The sequence below is a fragment of the Erigeron canadensis genome, chromosome 5, assembly GCF_010389155.1.
Source record: "Erigeron canadensis isolate Cc75 chromosome 5, C_canadensis_v1, whole genome shotgun sequence".
Classification (NCBI taxonomy): domain Eukaryota; kingdom Viridiplantae; phylum Streptophyta; class Magnoliopsida; order Asterales; family Asteraceae; genus Erigeron; species Erigeron canadensis.
Window position 1 is genome coordinate 13273036 of NC_057765.1, and position 21837 is coordinate 13294872.

General features: G+C 34.4%; 2 protein-coding genes across 3 annotated transcripts; one reads left to right on the forward strand and one right to left on the reverse strand.

Moving 5' to 3' along the window:
- The first annotated feature begins 553 nt into the window (after positions 1–553).
- On the forward strand, positions 554–19014 carry LOC122602438. 2 transcript variants are annotated; one of them, XM_043775119.1, is made up of 13 exons: positions 554–658; positions 914–1422; positions 1533–1610; positions 7382–7625; positions 12231–12452; positions 12544–12788; positions 12875–13078; positions 13184–13276; positions 13368–13475; positions 13592–13855; positions 13951–14034; positions 14123–14162; positions 18754–19014. In XM_043775119.1, the coding sequence occupies exons 2-12, from the start codon at positions 934–936 to the stop codon at positions 14147–14149; spliced, it is 2058 nt and encodes a 685-aa protein (XP_043631054.1). In that variant the 5' UTR covers positions 554–658; positions 914–933; the 3' UTR covers positions 14150–14162; positions 18754–19014. The 2 variants fall into 2 exon arrangements, with proteins under 2 accessions (XP_043631054.1, XP_043631055.1); XM_043775120.1 differs by having other exon boundaries at positions 18761–19014.
- Positions 19015–20438: 1424 nt separating this feature from the next.
- LOC122602349 (protein DMP3-like) lies at positions 20439–21285 on the reverse strand. Its single transcript, XM_043775047.1, has one exon. The coding sequence runs from the start codon at positions 21256–21258 to the stop codon at positions 20605–20607; it is 654 nt and encodes a 217-aa protein (XP_043630982.1). The 5' UTR covers positions 21259–21285; the 3' UTR covers positions 20439–20604.
- Positions 21286–21837: the final 552 nt, after the last annotated feature.

Consider the following 21837-nt stretch of genomic DNA (forward strand, 5'->3'; position numbering starts at 1 on the left):
GGTGAAAATATTTTAAAGGTTATAATCTTATTAAGAGTATTATAATTAATTAAATATATTAAGTGAAAATGTTTAAATTAGTGATAAAAGAAGAAAAACTAGTTTAGATTGATGGGGTTGAAAAATATTTTAAGATATTTTGGGTAGATGTGATGTATCAGTCAAAAATATATTGAAATTTGAGGGTAATTGAGATATTTTAAATGTAGAAAGTTAAAAATAACGATGTGTATTTGTGTATGTGACACAAATATAAATCTAGTTATTAATATACATTATTATTAAAGCAGTATGGTTGGATCAGTGGTAAACATCCTTGCCTCTGGAGACAGAGTTTATGGATTCGATCCTCATCCCATGCAAAGGTTGGAAGACCTTTTCTACCATTTAGGTAGAAACTGAAAGCAGCCTCTTTACTTAGGTAAAGGTAAGGTCTGCCTACATCTTAACCTCCCTCATACACCGTCGAGATATTGGTGCTAAAACCCGTCGGACGACACTACTTTTTACTTTTAAGAGTTGTAGCTAAAGTCGTCGTAGGCTCCTCGTAGCTACTTTTTGCTGTTAAATCCGTCACTACTTAACTTTACTCTGTGACTTCTTTTCAATTAAGTCGCTCAGCAGCAGCAGCGCCACCACCAAGGCACCAACGCATCTGGTTCGTAAAACATACTTAAATTAACTGTTTCTTCTAGTTTTAAACTATTTATTTATATTCACTTCAATTCTGTTAGGGTTAATTATTACTCAATTAGTTTTAAACATACTTAAATTAACTGTTTCTTTATATATATATATAGAGAGAGAAATATGACCTGTATCTATTTATTTATGTATTGATAATATTTTGAGCAAAATAAAATGAAATGACCTAATAAGCCAGATCTTGTCTGTGTGTGATTGATACGTTTAGGATTGCTAAACACATAAACAATGAAGAGGAAACGTACGTATAGGCCGCCAGCAAAGACGACACTTCGTAATCCTTCTGCTGTAGTAGCGGAACCTGAAACCAGCCGCAGGTTTGTATCTGACGGGAGAACAGACGAAAATGTCACCTCTCAACATATGGAAACCGGACATCTGAGCACTGGTACTGGCATTAGGGGCAAACAAGCAGATTTAGAGACTGAAAACAATGTTAATGCAAATACGGAAAGTTATCCGGATGTATTGGGTAAAATGATTGCCACCATTATTCGAGAGATATCCAAAGATTCCGGTGGCATAGGTAACTTGTCACGGAGCTTGGTAGCTAATTCTGTCACTAATGGACAAATGGGGCAGTCCCATGTGAATCAAACCCGTCTACATCAAAATCCAGAATTAAATGCTTCCCTCGAAGTATATGGACAGATGGGGCAATCTGATGTGAACCAAACTCGAGGACATCAAACTCCAGAATTGAATGCTGCCCTTGAAGTATATGCTTTATTATGTTTTTTATTATCTACAATCAACATACTTATTTGTTCATGTTGCGCATCACGGCTTTACACGTATAGATGACATTTTTTTACCCCTGCCTGTAGGTGATAAAAAAGACCATGAAACTGGATGCAGCTGCTCCGTTTAATCAACCTGTTGATCCTGTTGCACTTGGTATACCTGTAAGTTTATTGCTTGATCTATTAATTCATCTAATCTGTTTCTTCAAATTTATGATTTTATAACAAGTATGTAGGAGTTCAATGTTATTATTCATTTATCTGTGGATTTATATAACTGATTGTGTTATCGTGCTTGTGAAAACGGTTACATGAGTGTGGTGCAAATCTCCCTTCAAATGGCCTGGGCGAATCATTGGATTTCCAAATAACTGTCGCGCTATTCCATTTTCCTTGCAGTACTTGGTGAATTCATTAGATGTGAACTCACCTCCTCTATCCGTTCTCAGCATCCTTAATTTTGTCCTCAATTCCGTTTCAATATGTTGTCTGAACTCCTTGAAAGTATCAAATGCTTGATCTTTCGATGTCAGAAAGTAGGCCCACATGAAACGTGTACAGTCGTCCACTAACAAGAATATATATTGCTTCCCGTAGTGTGTGGTTGGGCTTATAGGGCCACAAAGGTCTCCATATCCTAAATCCAAAGGTTTCTTTGATCTAAATTTGGCTTGATTTGGGAATGGAGTCCTACTGTGTTTTCCTAATAGGCAGGCATCACAAATCTGTCCTGCGTGATCAATGTTAGGTATTCCTTCCACTAGATTCTTTCTTGTCACGTTCTTGATGTCCTAAAAGTTTAGATGACCTAATCTAGCGTGCCACAACCATGTTTGGCTATCTATATTCGCTAGGAAACATATGGGTGTACCTATCTTGAGTTTGATGCTGTAAAGTCTATTCCTTGATCTCTCAATCTTCATCAGCAGCCTCTTATTTTTGTCATGTAAAGTCAGTATGTTTCCTTCCATGATGACTTTACACCCTATCTCCGTGAGTTGTCCTAGACTCAGTATGCTGCTCTTAAGGTTTGGAATGTAGTATACTTTTGATATAATCTTCTGTACGTCATTCCTACATCCTAACAAAACAGAGCCTTTTCCTTTTATTTCTACATACGATCTATCTCCAAAACGAACACGTCCTGTTATTTTATCATCAATATCTCTGAAGTGACTCTTAGTTCTCGTCATGTGGTTGCTAGCACCATTATCTAAATACCAGATGCTTTCATCTGTTGTAGCATACTTTTTCGGGTTGAAATTGTCCTTCATTTAACAGTACCTCTTCGTTCTCAGTTTTGTGTGTTGCCATTAACAAAGATAGCTCTTCGTCTTCTTGGATAAGATTTGATTGTTCCTGCATTGTTGGCAGTTGGTTGCAGTCCTTCCTAAAATGTCCAAATTTTCTACATCCGTGTCATTGTACTTTGCTCATATCCCTCACTTGCTTATTCCACTTTGTGTTTGTTCTTGCCTTGTGAGTTGAGCCTTCCTCTTTCGAGTCGTTTCTATTTCTATTGTTTTGCCAGTTTCCTCGTGAAAAGTTTGATCTACCACGTCCGCGATTGCCGAATCGCCTTCCTCTTCTAGAGTGTTCGCCATGTGCGAATAATAAGTTTTCCTGGCTGTTTTCACGTCCACCTTTCTTGAGTCTAATTCTTTCTTCATACGTTTTTAGTTTTCCAATGATCTCGTCAAAAGTGACTTCATCTAGATCAGAGTTTTGTTCAATGGATGCCACTATTTGGATGAACCTATCCGACATGGAATCTAAAAGTTTCCGTACTAATAACGGTTGATCCAAGGTTTTTCCAAATTCTTTTGCCTTAGTGGCATAACCATTTAACTTAATGGTAAAGGCATCTAACGTGTCGTTCTCCCTCGTTTGGAGTGTTTGAAATCCAATCATCAACGATTGTAAGCGTGCCTTCTGCACTTTATCTTCTCCGACATGTCTCCTTTTTAACGCCTCCCATACTTCTTTCGCAGTCTTACACCCCGCAACTTGCAGTATCACGTCTTCGGTCAATGCTTGGTACAAAAAGGCAATCGTTGCCTTATCCCTTTTCGCATCGGGTTCCGCATCTTCCTTAGGTTGTATCATTTCCCATAATCCATTCGCTTCAAGTATAACTTTGATTTGAATGGCCCAAACAGTATAATTTGTTTCTTTCAAAACGGGGCATTGATATTGAGAGATTGGTACAACGGGTTTTTCTGTTACTAAGGCGCCATTAGGATTTTCTACACTTTCTAAAATTTAGGGCTTTCCTAATAGTATGAAAATAAATTTATACTACTAGTAAATTAGAAATCAAAAGATTTAGATTTCTAACCCGAGTGTTGTGGATATCCGAAAATAATTTCTTTTAAAGAATCGTTGTCAAAGATAAGCGTCCCCCTCTTGTCGATCCGATGAAAGTGTTGCCCTAATTTGTAGAATTTCCTTAAGAAAATCTGATCCAAATAGAAGCCCAAGTAATAATTCCTTGTCGGCCCGAATAAATATTAATCTGCTTGTTTATTTTTTGATAAAAGCCCAAAATCAATTGTTCCTTTTATGTCGGTTCTCACGTATGCCGCTTCCCACAAAAGTGATCCCCTAATTTTCTTTCTTCTTTCCTCTGTGTCGTCTTCAACAGCAGATCAACAAAGAGTGTTCTTGATTAAAAAATCAATGATAATTCCTTTTTTGTCGGTCTTAATCTGTGCCGTTCCCCAACAAAAGTGTTTCTCCCCAAATTAAAATCTAAGCCCTAATAATGAGTGGGTTTAATTTGGTTAAATGATTCCTTCAATCGATCGCGCGTTCCTCTTTCTATTTCAAGAGTATGATTGAAGTCAGATTTTGTTTCCTTCAAATCGGTTTTCCTCTTCTTCAAGAGTGTGATTGAAGTCGGTTATTTCCTCCAATCAGTATATTCCTCCTTCTCAAGAGTATGATTGAAGTTCCGTCGGATGTAATTTGTTCCGGTTGTGCACCACCGTGTTCCGATTAAAATTGCAAGTAAGTTCGTTTCTCTCTTCTTCCTGTTACCGTATTCCACCACCATTGATTTTTCTGGCGTGTGTTTTTTTTTGTTTCCGGTCACAGTGTGTTGAATCAAACAACCTCATTGCTCTGATACCAATTGTTGTCCCTAATCATTTGATTCACAAAATCAAGCGAGAGAAAAGATACTAGAAATATAATCGTGTATTGATAGATTGATATGAAATTTTGTACAGACACTTCTATATATAATAGTTACACAAACCATCGTAACTCTTCACTAATAGTCACACCTATTTTAATGTTACTTCCATCGTGACTGTTTGCCAACAATCACGACCCTTCACCAATAACTCCCAATAACCGTTATCCGGTTATTATCTATCATGTTGACACACTAAACCCTTGTATTTACATAACACATAAATATAGTATTAACCGAGCAATGAACGGGATTACGGTCCACACAGCAATCGAGGGCCGCACGTTGGAAGTTTCTATTGCTATTAAAGATACCGGCTCTGTTTTGGATGAAGAGGCAACATTTTCCCATATTTTATGTGAACATCCTTGGATTTAAACTCGATATCGATACTCATTCCCTTATAAACAGTTCTTGGTGTATGGATTCTAACATCGGCTTTGAGATCATCTGTGAGACCATTGAGGAATACCCTTAATTGGCAGTGTTCGGGCCAATTAGTAACCGTTGAGGACTGTTTGGGTTGTCGGTACTCTTGTATCGTACTTGTTTGTCGGATGCTACACAAATGTTCATCAGGGTTTTGAAACTCGGCAGGACCAAAGTTTTTCTGGAGAGCACGAAGTAACTCTTCCGAATACTTGATATATCGATGAGTAGAGAGCCGTGAGTAGAGATGTCAAACATCACCTTCTAGATGCATTGCTACAACATCCACGCGTTCCTCCTCCGCCATGTTGTAATACCGGATATATTTCCTGCATAGAGAATCTAACCGTGCGGGTCTCCATCACTAAAATTTGGGAAATCGATTTTATTTTAAGGTCTTTAGTGACCGGATAAACGTTCGTCTTCAAATCGATTGACTGTTGCTTTCTTTTATTGAGCTGGCTACGTTTTGATCGCTGCTACCTCTTGTTGCAGTGATTCCTAAGTAAATGACATAAATTTTGGTGTTTCGGTCACGGACTGGTATACGAAATATCGTTTTTTTCGGTGGTATTTCGGTAATTCTAATATTATATATATATATTTATATATATACATAAATAAGAGTAAAAGATAAAACCCCAAGTGCTGAAACAGAATTCACCGGAATTTCGGTCAAATTCACCGGATTATCGTGATGAGTATGTATATATGTATATTCATAATATGACAAAAACAACATTTATCTGAATCCAAACAAATCCCCACATTATATGTTCCCTAATTTCTTGTTCTTGTTACTCGTTTTAATTCCTCTTCACTTTCAAACTCATCATGATAATCCCATCAGATTTGAGTCTTGAATCTGTGGTCATTTAAATAACATGAAGTCCCACCAAGATCTATATGAAAACCTATCAAATTAAATAACAGGAAATCTGATCAAGAACTTCAAATATGTGGTCCATTCAAATGGGATCTCCCAAAATGATGGGCAATTTCGTTATGCGTGCTAGTAATCGGCTGTGGCCGGTGCCTAGTGGTGGTCAACGGGGGTTCATAGTGGTGGTCCATGGTGGTGCGTGGTGGTGGTCGACGGTGATGCGTGATACGGTGGTGTTCTTGCTGCTACATCAACACATGTTTCTTTTTTTACTTTCTTAATCTCTTCTTCATTTCTATTTCTTTTCTTGTTAGATCTAGGGATTTTATTTCTTTTTTTATTTGTTTTATAGCACTATTGGAGGTCACTTTTATAGAGGAAGTAATGTCTTTCTTATTGTAATACAGGAGGAATTCATGGTTCTATTGTCTAGCTCGAATGATGAGATGTTTGTAGTTATTGATGAGATATAGTGCTTGGATACGTCCAGGTGCTTTATTGATGTTTGTAAATATTTCCTTTGATTATTAATACAAATTCACCTTTCTAATTCAAAAGATGAAACAAACTATTTGAATAGATCTAAGTTGTGAATCTTTGGTTTATTTTATGGAGTTTGATGGGTTTGTTGATGTTAGATTGAGTTTGTGATTTAGACTTTTGAAAATTATATTTGAATTTGTGAGGCTTATGAAATCTGGGTTTGTTGATGTTAAATCTAGGATGGAGATATTAAATCAGGGTTTGTGATATTGATTTGGAATTTGTCATCCACGTGGAGAGGTAACCGGTTCCACATAAGCAAAATCCACTTTTAGTGTTACTATAACCATAACTTCAAGTTTCCTGAATACAATAAAGCTGATCTAGAGTTTGTGCACACAATAACTTTTGGTGATTAGTTGACTGCATTCCGGCGCACTTAGCCCAATTGGAAATCTACTAATTTAATTACTGAAATTAGCACGATATAGCCAATTCGAGATGACAAATCTGCAAATACAAGAACAAAACCAGAAACTTAATATCCTGACAAGCCTAAAAAAACCGGAACACCTATTTTCACAATTCATTTTTCATTGTTAAGTTTGAAATTCCATCCCCTTTGTTGTTTACGATCATAATATTTCTTTGAACGTCTACACTTTGTAGTTAGACTAAGTAACTTACATTAACTTTGGAGCTTATTTGTTGACCGTTGAGATATCTTGGTATATTTTTTAGAAGTTTAGATTAATAAGTAGCTCCTTAAGTGAGTCAGTATGCATTAGGATTATCACATATGATAGACAACCACGAAATATATGTTAGCATTTTGTTCCACCTTGTACTAGGGCAAAGAGAAGAGTGTGTGGGTTTGATGTTCAAAGGGCATTATGTTTAGTATCTTGTGTCACCTAATGATTTGCGTGGGGCTTGACCCAGGATTACTTTGATGTTATCAAGACACCTATGGATTTTGGTACAATATGCTACAACCTAGAGAATGGTCTCAAGTACATGAATGAAACAGAAGTGTTTCAGGATGTACAGTGTATTTGGAACAATTGTCTCATATATAATAAGAACGGCAATCACATTTTGGAGCTCATGAAAAGGGTGCAGACATTGTTCACAAAGTACTGGAAAGCAGCCGGATTAGACAACAAACAATCAGCAGCTGTTGCTGGTAAGATCCCTGCCATTGTCATTCTCACACGATGCAATTCTAGTAATATGCTAAATTTAGCGACAAATGCTTTCTAGAAAGTGTAGCTAAGTACTTCTAGTGTTAGTTATGTTGATACTTTTTCCATGCTTGTTTGAATGTTTCATATCATCTTCTCTTATTAGGGGACCTTGTTAAGATTTTCTTTTATTGTCATCACAACTTCTCAAGAATAAATGTTTTTTCCCCTGCTTTTTATTTATTATATTTGCTTTTAATTCTTAGAATTTCTGTTAATGTCTACCCAAGGATTTTTCTTATACTTCAAATAATTAACTTAATGTTCACCTTCTCTGTTTGGTTTTGTAATAAAAAAAACGTCTAGGCTTGACATTTCACTTACTTTAACTATATGCTACTCAGTTTATGTGTCGCAAGGCTACCATAATTATCTTCCATTTAGAGTTAAATAGGAGATGGGTTTATGAATGTGACTTGTGGTGTTTAGTGCCCTTATGTGTCCACTTTTTCTAGGTGGATCTTTACCTAATCTGTAAAGCTGCATATAACCTGCTTTTTACTGTTATATACAAACGTCAATCATTTTTAGTTGAAGTTGTCATTTATTATTGATTCATGAGCCATTCGTTCGAGAAATTAACTGCTCCCTATGGGTCAAGCTAACGCTTTTTGAGGATGTGAGTATTTTAGTTATCCACTTTTAGAAACGGGAGCGGAAAAGTTGATTCCCTTGTGGAACCAGGACTATGAGGGATCTAAAATGACAAGACTGTTGGAATATAATTAGTTTAAGACTTAAGGGGTTTAAAGTGTCATTAGGACATAGAGGAAAAGAGACGTCTGTTCAAGGAAAAGGGCCAACTCTTTTGGGCCTCACACAAACAGACAGACGCGACCATAGCAAAGGACACGACGATTCAAGAAGGCATACCCGTTCGAGAAGCAACACAATGGTTAGAGAATAACCACCAAGAATAACTAGTATAAATATAAGTGGTTTCGTATCAGTTTCATTATCCAACATTGTAATCAAATTCATGTACAGTGATTGTATATACTTTGATTCAATATAATTGTGTGATTCAATTATATACTTTATTCTTCAAATTCAATTACGATTATACCTGGGCGACAGTGGCATCAGAGCAAAGGTTGAGGAATTGAAAAATCGTTGGAGAGGGTTGTTTGTTTGTGATAAACAACCAGAAACAATACAAAGAAACAATACAAAGATCGAGTGATTCGATTTTGAAGAAACGGTTGACTGTTTGCGGTGTGAAGCCACGAACAGGGGGCGACAGTTTCTATTTTCATAGACGAATTGAACACAAAGATCAAGGCTAAAGAAATTGGATCCGTTTGAATCTTATCTTTGATCTTTGACGACAACAAGAAGACAGAAACACCAGATCTCGGTTTCTTGGATTGCATCGTTCTTGCAAAGAAAGTGAAGGGAAATAGAAAAGAGAAAAGACGTACGATCTTTGTGATTGGTGAAGAAAATAAACAAAAGTCAAAGTTTTGTTCAATTGATTTAGAGTTCACGTGGGACTAGGAAAAGAAAAAAGAAATATTGCAGGTTTTATCTTATCATATTCTTCTTTTCTTATTTTTATTGCAATTGATTAGGGAGAAAAATAGATTGAAAAATTAGATCTTTATCTATTAAGAATCATATTTGTCTTAGAAGGGATCCATATTAGATTTTAAGTTTTAAAGAAAAAACTTAGAAGTTTTGTCGGATTCAAGCGGTAACAACAACAATAATGCACTTGGGGGATTATTGACACACTTTCAATGTCCGGTATTAAATTCTACAAATTACCCTGTTTAGGCTATTCGTTTCAAAACTATTTTAGAAGCAAATGGTATATGGGAAATTATAGAACCAGGCACTGAAATCGATGTAAAGAAAAACAAGGCCGCGATGGCGTATATATTTCGAGCGTTGTCAGAAGATCTAGTTTTACAAGTTGCAAGTTGTAAGACCGCAAAAGAAGTGTGGGATGCACTTAAGACAAGATACGTTGGAGAAGATCGAGTACAAAAGGCAAGATTGCAAACACTCAAATCGGAGTTTGAAATGTTGCAAATGAACGAGGAAGAGACAATTGATGCATTTACCGCGAAGATAAATGGGATTGTCACTAAGGCAGCGGATTTGGGTTCAATATTTGATCAACCAAGTCTCGTACGAAAACTTCTGAATTCCGTACCAGATAGGTTTATACAAATTGTTGCATCCATCGAGCAACACTGCGATCTTGACGAAATGACGCTAGATGATGCGATAGGAAGATTGAAGGCTTTCGAGGAAAGAACAAAGTTTAAGAAGAATAAAGAAAGCGACAATCAAAACAAGTTATTGTTGACACGTCACAACAATAATTTTAAGCAAAGAAAGCGTTTTGGGCAACGTGGACAAGATTCGTCGAGAGTACGAGGCAGAGGGAAATATAAAGGCGAAGGACACAACTCGGAAGATTCGGAAGGGAACGACAACAAACCGCGAAGGAATGTTGATAAGTCGCAAGTAGATTGCTACAAGTGTGGAAAACTTGGGCACTATGCTTATGAATGTTCAAGCAAGAAAGAGAAGGGATTTGCAGGACTTTCCATAAAGACTGATGATGATGAACTGGCAATTCTGATGTGCCTTATTGACGAAAACTAGAAAGTTTGAAGGCTTGATCGTGTGACGCGATCAAGACAAAGCCGTGTGATGCGGATAAGTAAACCTGTGATGGGTGCAAGCAAGGATTAAGTGAATGGATCAAGACAACGACCGTGTGATGCGGGAGATAACCTGTGAAAGGTGTAGTTAATTCAAGTGATTGAATTATAAGGAAACTCGTGTGATGCGATTTCAATCCGTGATGGATCAAAATTCTGTGAGAGAATTAAAGGTCGTGTGATATAACCAAAGTTTTCCGTGAAGGATGGTTCGTGATGAACAAGGTCAGTGATTGATCAAAAGAAATGGTGTGATGCCAAGTGGTAAGAAACTACAAAACAAGTTTGTGTGACGCAGACTCGCGTGAAGCAAATTTGTGTGAAGCAAATTCGTGTGAAGAAACAAAAGATGGTGTGACGTCATCAAAGATTTATGGAAGACAAAGTTTGTACTACAAGTCGAGAAGATTTGGGTCAAGCAAGCAAATAGGCGTGAAGCAAAGACGGATGGATGTCTGAAGATCAGAAGAGCAAGTCTTAAACAATTAGGGGGGAGAATGTTGGAATATAATTAGTTTAAGACTTAAGGGGTTTAAAGTGTCATTAGGACATAAAGGAAAAGAGACGTCTGTTCAAGGAAAAGGGCCAACTCTTTTGGGCCTGACACAAACAGACAGACGCGACCATAGCAAAGCACATGACGATTCAAGAAGGCATACCCGTTCGAGAAGTAACACAATGGTTAGAGAATAACCGCCAAGAATAACTAGTAAAAATATAAGTGGTTTCGTATCAGTTTCATTATCCAACATTGTAATCAAATTCATGTACAGTGATTGTATATACTTTGATTCAATATAATTGTGTGATTCAATTATATACTTTATTCTTCAAATTTAATTACGATCATACCTGGGCGACAAAGACTGGCTATACAAAATTAAAAGACCTTTTTCAAGCAATCATGTTGTTCTTTTTTTTTTTTGGTTTTTTTTAGAGAGAGATGCATCCAAACACACCAATATTAAGTCATAATTATTGATACAATTTGTCCTTGATGGGACTTGAACCTGCAACCTTTTTGATGTAGATTTACTAGGTATTCAATTTTCACCACTCATGTTAATGCCTCAAGCATGATTTCTTCCACTCTTCCATCATCATCTTGTTTATTATGAAGTTAATTGTCTCTTTTCTAGACATTTTTTCTACTTCTTCACATGACAAGATTACGTCCTATGTATGCCGATGTTGACGTTCTGCTAGTAGTGTTCCGTAGAAACTTAAATTTTGTATAGACCACCTCTCTTTGCATATTTTATATCCGATGCCCAACTAATTATTATAATCACTTTCAATCTTGTTGTTGACTTTTGGCAAGCTTGATTTTACATTGGCTATAGGAGTTTTGACAGCTTTTTATCCTAAAAATCTTGTTACCTCTCCTAAATCAATAATTTATTTCTTTTTATGGTGAATGTAGTCCCTCTTTACAAATTATCTGCGTTTACGATGTTATTAACCAAATAGTTAATTAGTCTGCATACTTTGTCTTTACCTACAATGTTTCCATATTACCATCCACGAATACATATTCTACATGGCCACACAAAAGCAACTGCGAGAATAGAATGTGAATAAAGTTAACATTGGCTACTCAAGGAAAGGCTTCTTGGTTTTCAATACCGTCTATTCTGGTAAAAGTCTTAGTCACAAGTCTTTGTACATCGTTTTTCCTTTCAAGATTTTATATATTTTTAAGATCAAAATGAAAAACAGAAGGGTATAGTGCTGCCGAATAGGCTTTGGAGCACAAGAGATTGGTTTTACAGTTTTTATTAGCCCATGAAATGATTTTAGCATTACATTCTATAAATGAAGGTCATGTGTGTATGTTGAAATGTGTTATAATTGCAAATGAATTCCTTACAGAGTCTTCTAACTTGAGGCACAACAAGCAGCAGATATGCAACCCACGGCCTCCACTTATAAATATGGCTACCCTGTTGCCGCGAAACAATGCTGGTTCTAACCAAGTAGCAGAGAATGCAGCTGTCCCGATCAGTTTGCAGCCTGGTGAACCTCATCAGAGTTCTAGCATACCGCAAACATCTTCAGAGTCGGAACAGCCCGAGCCTGATATTGGCGCTCCTGGTTAGCTCTCTACCATATTCTGTTTTCTTTTACAGCCGCTTGGGTTATAAATTATGTCAGGCTAAGGTTAATCATAAGTGGGTCAAAACAGATGCGACATTTATTCCAAGGAAATACCAAATTCAAGGGAACACACGTTGCGATAAACTATTAATGACAGTAGGACGTATAAAAGTTGTCACCAATGAGCTGGGGCAGCCTGTAGGTCCCGAGGCATCCAAATTAACCTGGTTTCTGGGCCGCACAGCGCGAGATGGGAACTTGGCTCCCCTTATTTATCCTACTTGGAGAGAAGTGCCTGAAGAGAACAAGGAAAACATGTGGCAGAAAGTTCTGGTATCTACAAACCTTGTAAATTGGTCTTAATTTTTTCTTCTTTCTTTGGGTCACACTCAGTTGTATATTCCGTGTATATATTGCAGTCAAAGTTTGATATTGACTCTGATTGTCGGAGTTGGGTGCTTACGTCCCTTAAAAATAAATGGAAAAACTTTAAGTGTACTCTTAAGGCTACACGCTATGACACTCATAAAACTGATAGGGAGCGGCTTGCCGACCGTGATGTGAGGGTTCTTCCTGATCAGTGGTCGTTTCTTGTTGCTAAGTGGAGCTCTGAGAAATGGCAGGTCGTATCACATTCCATGATTTTAAAAATACATTGAAGATTGGTTAAATTATATTTATTAAATTTGAAGGGAATTGTCAGTTATGCATATGTGTGCATATTGCAGAGTATTAGTGCCAGAGCCAAGGCCAGTCGTGCAAAGGTAAAGTTCAACCATACCTCAGGTACAAAAAGCTTTGCCAGATTGCTAGAGGAAGAGGTATATAATCTTAAATAACTCTTTAATTAAGGTTCTTCCTCTATAGATACTAGCACTATGACTAATAAACTGGTTACATCAAACATGACAGAGGGCAAAAAGGCCTGATGGGAAAGGACCCTCTGGGGCGGAACTATTTATATTGACTCGTACACACAAGAATGGTCAACCTGTGAACGAAGCATCAGCTGCTGTAATTGTATGAAGCTTAAAGTCATTTAATGGACTTCGTTGTATAGAATGTTTATGCACATGGTACCATTTGTTCTGTATACATTTCATTTGTAGTCTCATCTTGTTTAATCTTCATTACAGTCCCAACTTTGTGAATCTGGAACTCAAGGTGATGTGCCCCTACCTGGATCAAATGGTGCCCCCTCTCTTCGTGGGATTGCAATTCCTACTCGTGCTGATGCTTTGAGGATGTTTAAGGAGAAGAATGCAGAGGTTGCTGAAATGCGGGAAAGACTTGCCTCAGTGGAGCAAACATGCTCACAGATGGCTGCTCAGATGTCTACAATGGTATCAATGATGGCTAGCATGCAGAAAAATTTCCCTGCCGGGAGTTTTCCCAATGCCGTAAGTCTATGATCCATTCCATAGAGTATGATAAAGTAAACGATGCTCTGTGTTTTGATTACTTAAAGTCGGTTTTCTATTACTTCATCGATTAGGGTGCTTGCACTTCGGTTCCAATGGGTATGCCTAATCAGTCTGAACCTGCGTCCACATCTAGTCATGAAGTTCCTTTGAAAAAGGTAGACAGACCTCTTTCTAATATTATTACTGTAATCCAAAGGCTTAAGATATTTTTTACATAATTAACGAGCCAAATGTGTGTTGCAGACTCGTGGAAGGAAAAAGAGGAGGTAGAAAAACGACCAAGGTACTTCCTTCACTTGAAATTCTATTGCCTATAATATTAATTATAGAGAAATTATCACAAATCGTCCCTATGGTTTACTCGATTAGCATTTTCATCCCTGTGCTTTTTTTTATCATTAGGTGTCCTTGTACTTTTCATTTTCATTGTCAGTCGTCCCTACTATTAACTTCTGTCAATTTTGTTCCGTTAAACCCCTCACGTGCATACCACGTGAGGGTATAATTGTCCATTTATATACACTTTTATCTTCCTTATCTCACCTTCATCCTCATCCCACCTTCATCCTCATTTTGCAGATTTATACATACACATATATATCTACACACATACATAAACATACATATATCCTCATCCCACCTCCATCCTCATTTTGGAGATCTATACATGCACAAATCTCTACACACCTACATATATATATAATCTTTAATTCATAATAATAGATGTAGAATTATAAAAAAAAAAAAGAAAAAAAAAAGAGAGAGAACAACTTGTATAAACTTTTTGATGAAAACCAAAATCAAGTCTAAGAAAATGAAGATGATAATAAATCAATTTCTAGTTAGTGATTAATGAGTATATTATCTATAGCCTTTTTTTAATAAAAAAAGGATATAAATCTATAAACTTCATCATCTTGCCCACAACTCTGGCCACCATCACTACCCGCCGGCCACTGTATGCTATCGCCGGAAAATTCGTCGGAAACCGAGAACCAACTCCCCACTTCATCATCTTCACCATTTTCAAACCCCAAACACCCTTATATCACCTTGTACCTCCCCATAAGGCCATAACTAACAAAACCATACACCCCCCACCACCACCAAACACCTATTGTCGCCGCCTCCCACCACCGTCGCAACCCCTTGTTGTCGGAAAAACATCATTAGCAGCGTCCCCTGTCACGAGAGACTCCGTTATCGACCTCCACCTCACACCTCCATTATCTATCTATCAATCAATCTAAATCTTCCTTTCAAATAAAATATATATATGTCTATTATTTATATATATCAACCAATCCAAATCTTCCTTTAAAAAAAAAAAAGAATCGATCTGTATATCTATATATACTTTAGATCCTAAAGAAAAACAAGACGATGATGATGATTAAAGATATAATCAACAGATGGAGAAAAATAAGCAATGCAAAAACCCAAATATTTGTGTTGAGAAAAAGAAGAAAAGAACAAAGAAGCGATGCTGCGGATGATAAACTTTTAGAATAGTGGTATGGATAGAACTAGATATTGATATATATATATTCGTAGTGGTTGATCAGATAGGATCATGGGATGGGGGTTGTGGATTTAAGGAGTATTGTACTGAAGAAATCATTTTATTAATAAAGAATTTAGTTAATTTTTATAAAATAGGGTTGGACAATTATACCCTCGCACGTGAGGGGTTTAACGGAACAAAATTGACGGAAGTTAGAGGCAAGGACGACTAGCAATGAAAATGAAAAGTACAAGGACACCTAATGATAAAAAAAAAAACACAGGGATGAAAATACGAATCGAGCAAACCACAGGACGATTTGTAACAATTTCTCTTAATTATATGTATAATAAATCATATATATCTAAGTGTGTGTCAGAGTATCATGTATGGATCATTCTCAAAATAGGTATGCTTTGAAACCCGTGCATTGCACCGGTCTTTTGTGAGTTCTATATATAATAAATAAGTTATATGTTCACTTGGAGTGAACAATAAAATAGGTTATATCCATGCGTTTCAACACAATTTTGTATTACTTAAAGTAAGTAGTTTACTGAATCTATATACATCTCTACTTTCAATTTATACATTGTAACTAAAATGTCTTTAGGAAAAAAATTCAAATTTTATCTCTTTCGTAAGCGGAAATACATAGCAAAATTTTTTTTAGTACATTCCCCCAAGTAGAAAAGGTAAAGCCACATTTAACCAACGCTGTTTAAAAATACTGTCACAACGCGTAGGCACTCATCTAGTTATATAAATATAAAACTAAATAGTTAAAATAAATAAACTTTAATGTAAATATATTAAGATTTTAAAAATAATTATACTATTATCCTTATTTGAATTATTTTTTATTAATTATGATGACACATATAAGAATAACAAAACATGTAGACATACAATCTTTATAAGAAACCCATATAACATTGTTATATTTTAATTGAAATATTTAAGATATTTTTTATTTAAAAATATTAGTACTTTATTTTTAACAATGTAAAATAAGAATGTAATACACCTTGTGTAACAATTAATAAATAAAATAATAATGAACTATTATTTTTTTTTAGTGTTAAACTATCTATAAGTATAAACAATGATGATTTTGTAATATTTAAATATCGTTAAAAATGTCACAGTAAACAACTCCGATTAACATATGATTAAAATCATATCAATATAAAACTCAAAGTTTTCGTATATAGATCAAATTTTTACTACCAATAATAATAAAAAAATTTGTTGGACCATAATAAATTAACATGTAATGTTGATACCATCGTAGTGTATTGAACACATGCCTAAAATCTAGTTAAAAATGTAAAAACCAACTACTTTTCTAAAAAATTAAATAAAAACAACATTAAATCAAAGCATTTGTAGATAAATACATTGATGTTCGTATAAATCCTTATAGTTTGGAGTTCGTGATTAGAGTTATATGTGAAATAATATTTAATACACATCTTTAAATATATATAAAAGAAAAATTTTAATTTAAAAGAAAAAGTTTGTACAAAGTCATTACATACATTTTATTGTTATATAAAATAATTATTTCAATGATATAAATATAAAAATAGTAAAATGAGTGGGAATTGGTTATATGTATTTAGTTTTACATCGTTAATATCATTTGTTGTTTAAATAAAAAATATTAATATGTATATGGTGCTTAGAATAATAATGAAAGCAATAAACGATATTGAAACTGACAAAATCATCATTTTTCAACATCTTTTATTTATGTTTGTTAAATTATGATATTATATAAATTTAACATGTCATTTTTATCTCTAATATATAAAAACTTTCTGGCAGCTAATATATACATTTAACTTATATTTTACATTAGTTTATAAAAGATATAATTAACATACGTTAACTATTAATAATTTCTTATTAGAATAATAGTATCATTAAATTTTAAAATGTCTTATTTATAATTTTTAGTGTAAGTTATAACGAAGATTTAATATGTTTAAACTACGTATTATGTGAGAAATAATCTTGGGGAAATAATTTAGTTTATATTAAACTGCACATTCTAAACTTTGGGTATTTAATAATATATGTCATCTATTAAAAAGCTTTTATATATATTGCAATGAAATTAATTCTATAAGATTATATACGGGAAAATATTGTTTGAAATTAGTTGTGATGATGATTCACCTTCCTTATATCTAGTGTGATTCGCCTTTTAGTGTATATTAATTGTAGTTTTCCAAATTTGAATCAAAACTTACCCTGGATCAAGTGGAAAATCTGAACACACCTAACATGTAGGTCGTGAGTTCGATCCCAAAAACGGCTGTTTTTTAAAAGTTTTATTAAACATGCGTTTCTATACGAATTAGTTGCTTACATGTCATACGGATTAATATGGCGACGACACGTAGGAAAATGCTTACGTGGCACGCTGAGAGACCGTTACCCGAGCACTTTGAGAAGCCTTTTATATATATATAATACTAGGTTTTTTACCCGCACGATGTGTGGTAGTTATATTAATTTTTTAAAACTTTTAGTATTGACATTAATAACTTTACAATGAGCTACATTTAAATACCAAAATACTGAAATAGTGTGCAATTTTAATCTAATACTTAAGTCATTTTCGATAGTTGGATCCATAAAAAAAACATGTTTGGATGAATGAACAAAGAGCATATTATATTAGATACAAAATGAATAGCTAACACAAATGAAAAAAAATCTAAAGTTTAAATATATTTTCTTTTTTTAAAGATTATAATAATAATATATAATTTATAATTAAAATGCATTAAGATGAGCATAGATGAAAGAATCATCAAACAATGAAAATCAATAGTATACATTTAATGAAACGCTTAATATGTGAACGAATGAGTTAATGGAATGGATCAAAACAAAAGAAGAAAGAAATTATATTAACCATTATCATAAAATTTAAAAAAAGATAAAAAAATTAAACCAAAAATTGTACATCATTTTTAAACTAAAGAGAAGATATCATTTTATCTAATGAGAAGATCTTATATTCTTACAATATATTTATTTATTTATTTATTTTAACATATATACCTTCATTTGTTTTTTAAATATATAGTTTATTTAAAGAAAAATATGGAGTTGACACATAGGATAAAATCTTATGTGGCAATTTTTTAAATTAGTTTTAGATTACAAAAAGGCTTTAAAGTGCTTGGTTAATTATTGTTTTATAAGAGTTATAGATATAATAATATATAATAGATTTCAAAGTTGAGGTTTAAAATCAAAAACTCGTCGGTTATAAAGTTGCCTTTGTAATTTTCGTATACATTTCTATCATTCTAGTCACTTTTTGATTATATTTCCATGGCTTTTTTTCAAGGTATCAGGAGACGCAAATCTCATGTGTATCGTAGTGTTCAACTTTTGGTACGTTGTAGTTGACAAACCTTTTAGGCAACAAAAGATAGCTTGATACGACTTTGGGTCAAGTGGTCTGAGATTTGACAATCATTTATGTAGTCTTGTTGATTATCATGTTATCAGTGCGCTTTTTTTATTTTCTAATGCTTTTGAACAAATGCTCAATTAAAATTTACCATTACAAGTTAAGAGCAAACTATAACAACTTTTTTGCCATTCATGATAAAACATGCTTTATACTGTTGTAGGGTTATACATCTTTTTTATAAAGACACACCTTCTATAAATCTTTTTATCATCAAAGCTAAGTCAGATTTATAAATTGATGTATAAATTGGTAAACGGAAGGTTTTTTCTAACCAAACTAGAACATACGCACTGGAATAATTTTGTGACCGTTTCCAAACTAATTTTCTAACAATGTTTAGTTAGATGTTATAAACCAAGACCCATAACCATATTGTTAAAGTGGTAAATATGAAACGTTTTAAGCTAATCAACCTATATAATTTTAAATTATGTAAATGAGGTGGGATTTTGTTTCTTGCCACCTACTCCATTAATTAAAAAAATATTTCAAGCCGCCAAGGTGCAGCTATGCCATTATCTCACTTGATCATAATATTGACCTGCTTCATTACTATATCTATATAGAACTGCAGAAATACATTATATAAAAAAACCAACTAGCGAAATACTAGATCTTAAGATACAAAGAGGATAAATCTAGCATACAACAATTACACAATTAGGTAAGACCAAGAAAAGGAAACTACTTATAGACTATTGAGAATTACAATCAAACTAACCACGAGCTTAAATAGCAAGTAAAGCATTGTTGATCCAAACATCTTATCCAATTGTAGCCTTCTTGCGTCTATATATAGCAGAACCAAAAGTAGGAGAGACTAACTATGGTTTCAACTAGTACGTTGTTCCTTCTCTTAGATGGATTAAATACAACATCATTCCTAAATTTTCAAAGCTCCACCAAATGGTAAATATGATTGCATCTATATCTATACTTCTATACTATATAATAAAAAAATAGCTTCTCATGTTAAAAGTTAGATGAAGGAAAATGTCAAAACTACTCTCCCATAAAAAACAACCATAACATGGCAGCCATTAAAACTCTTTTTTTTTCACACACAGGCTCATTTACATGATTTTACACACAGTGTTCACACACAAGCCTATACCATGATATTCACTGCAACGCACGGGTACCATGCTAGTATATTCATATGATTTTGATCAATTATGTAATTCCGTGGTCAAATGAGAATATATAGTTGAATCCGATTAGTTTGATATATATACATATAAAATACAAAAATATGATGTTAATCGTTCCATTTTAGTTGTCATGTTGACTAACTTTGACTGTAAATAACTTTGTTTAATTCATGTAACACTTGATATAAAATATATGAGTGGATTGGATTTTTAATGTACTTTTCGTTCATATAAGTTTCATCAACTAGTACATGGTACAAACAAAGTTATTTACGGTCAAAGTTAGTCAACATAACAATTAAAATGGGACGGAGGGAGTAACTAACTTATTAGTTCACCAATAATAATTGGTTTGTTATCTATGAGATACGTAATTGAAACTTATAATCAAATATTCGTGTGATTATTTCATTAACCATGTATACAAGGTGTACATGTGACATTATTATATAGTTACGTACAAACAGACTAGATCCAAGTTAAAATAAAAAACAAAAGAAAAACTAATATTTGATCAAGGTTTCTTGAAAGAATATATAATCTTTAGACTAGCTAGACACGATTAAATTAATTAATGAGAGACCGGATAACCAATGCCATGTCTCTTGGAAGGAAAGATTACAAACACCAAACTACAAACAAGACCAAGCCCCAATGGAACAATGTCCAAAACCTCTTGAACTTCATGGCTTGGTTTTGGATAAAAGCAACTCACCACACTTCTATCTCGCATAGCTAAAGTTGCCAACACAAAGGCTGATACAAAGGCATGTATCCAATCAATTGCGGTTAACTTGTACTTTCTCAAATCTGGCAAACCTGAAGGTGAGGCTGCTGCGGTTTGGGAATCAAACACCCACATGCCTTTAAACGTTGCAAATCCGTAGAAGACTTGACCATCTGACTTGAAACTGTCTGTGAAGCTTGCAAGGAAACAAGCTAAAGTGAGAAAGATGAGGAGGATGGCGGTGAGTGGACGTGTGACAGCGTCACACGAACCGTGGTTTGTGAAGATTGGTGTTACGGTTTGGAGAGCTAAGAGGGTTCCTGTGGGAAGGAGGTTGGCTAGTTGGGCTGTACTAGCCAATGTTTGTGATATAGCCCATTGTGATAAAGTTGGTGGTGGTGGCGTCGGTGGTGGTCTAGGGCTGTCGGGGACGATTGTCTCAACCTTGTCGTCGGACGAGGATGATGCATTTGCTACTGGCCTAGCTCTAAGAGACATTGTATTTTGTAAAAGAAAATATGTAGTTAGTTTGATGTGATAGTAAGAGAGGTTTAGAACGTGAATATGATGTATTTATAATAATAATGAAATATTGAAGGAGACTTTAGTGATGGATATATCGGAGAAAGTGGGATTAGGTGTTTTAAATACGTAGCTATTTAGCACTACACGTTTGATCGAACTTTGACGACTTCAAGATTTATTTCTTTAGTTGAATATTCCAAGACGTTCTCATTTTCACATGGCAAAAACTATTTGTTTTTATGTTTAACTATTAAATTATGTCAACTATCCGTAATCTTAATTTTTCTTTGTCCATGAAGTCTATAGTTAATTGATACAAGTATATACACAAGTTGAAATTAAACATGCTATTCACATGGATGGATGAGGATTCTTTTAAATATTGTTGAGTCAATAAACACTAAAATATCAAGTTAATTTTTCACTCAAGCACAAATTTATGATTTTGGTAAAAAAAAAAATAACAAAATTTCATATAATCAAAAACCAAATGTTTCAGTATAATATTGGGCCTTAAAATAGACCCTGAAATTTTAAATGAATTTAGGAAGA

Bases quoted from the DNA above. Each gene is read 5' to 3' on its own strand.
- LOC122602438 (XM_043775119.1), top strand. From the start codon at position 934: ATGAAGAGGAAACGTACGTATAGGCCGCCAGCAAAGACGACACTTCGT. The intron at 7,626-12,230 runs GTAAGATCCCTG...AATTCCTTACAG, and splicing joins ACAATCAGCAGCTGTTGCTG to AGTCTTCTAACTTGAGGCAC. The intron at 13,856-13,950 runs GTAAGTCTATGA...TTCATCGATTAG, and splicing joins CCGGGAGTTTTCCCAATGCC to GGTGCTTGCACTTCGGTTCC.
- LOC122602349 (XM_043775047.1), bottom strand. From the start codon at position 21,258: ATGTCTCTTAGAGCTAGGCCAGTAGCAAATGCATCATCCTCGTCCGAC.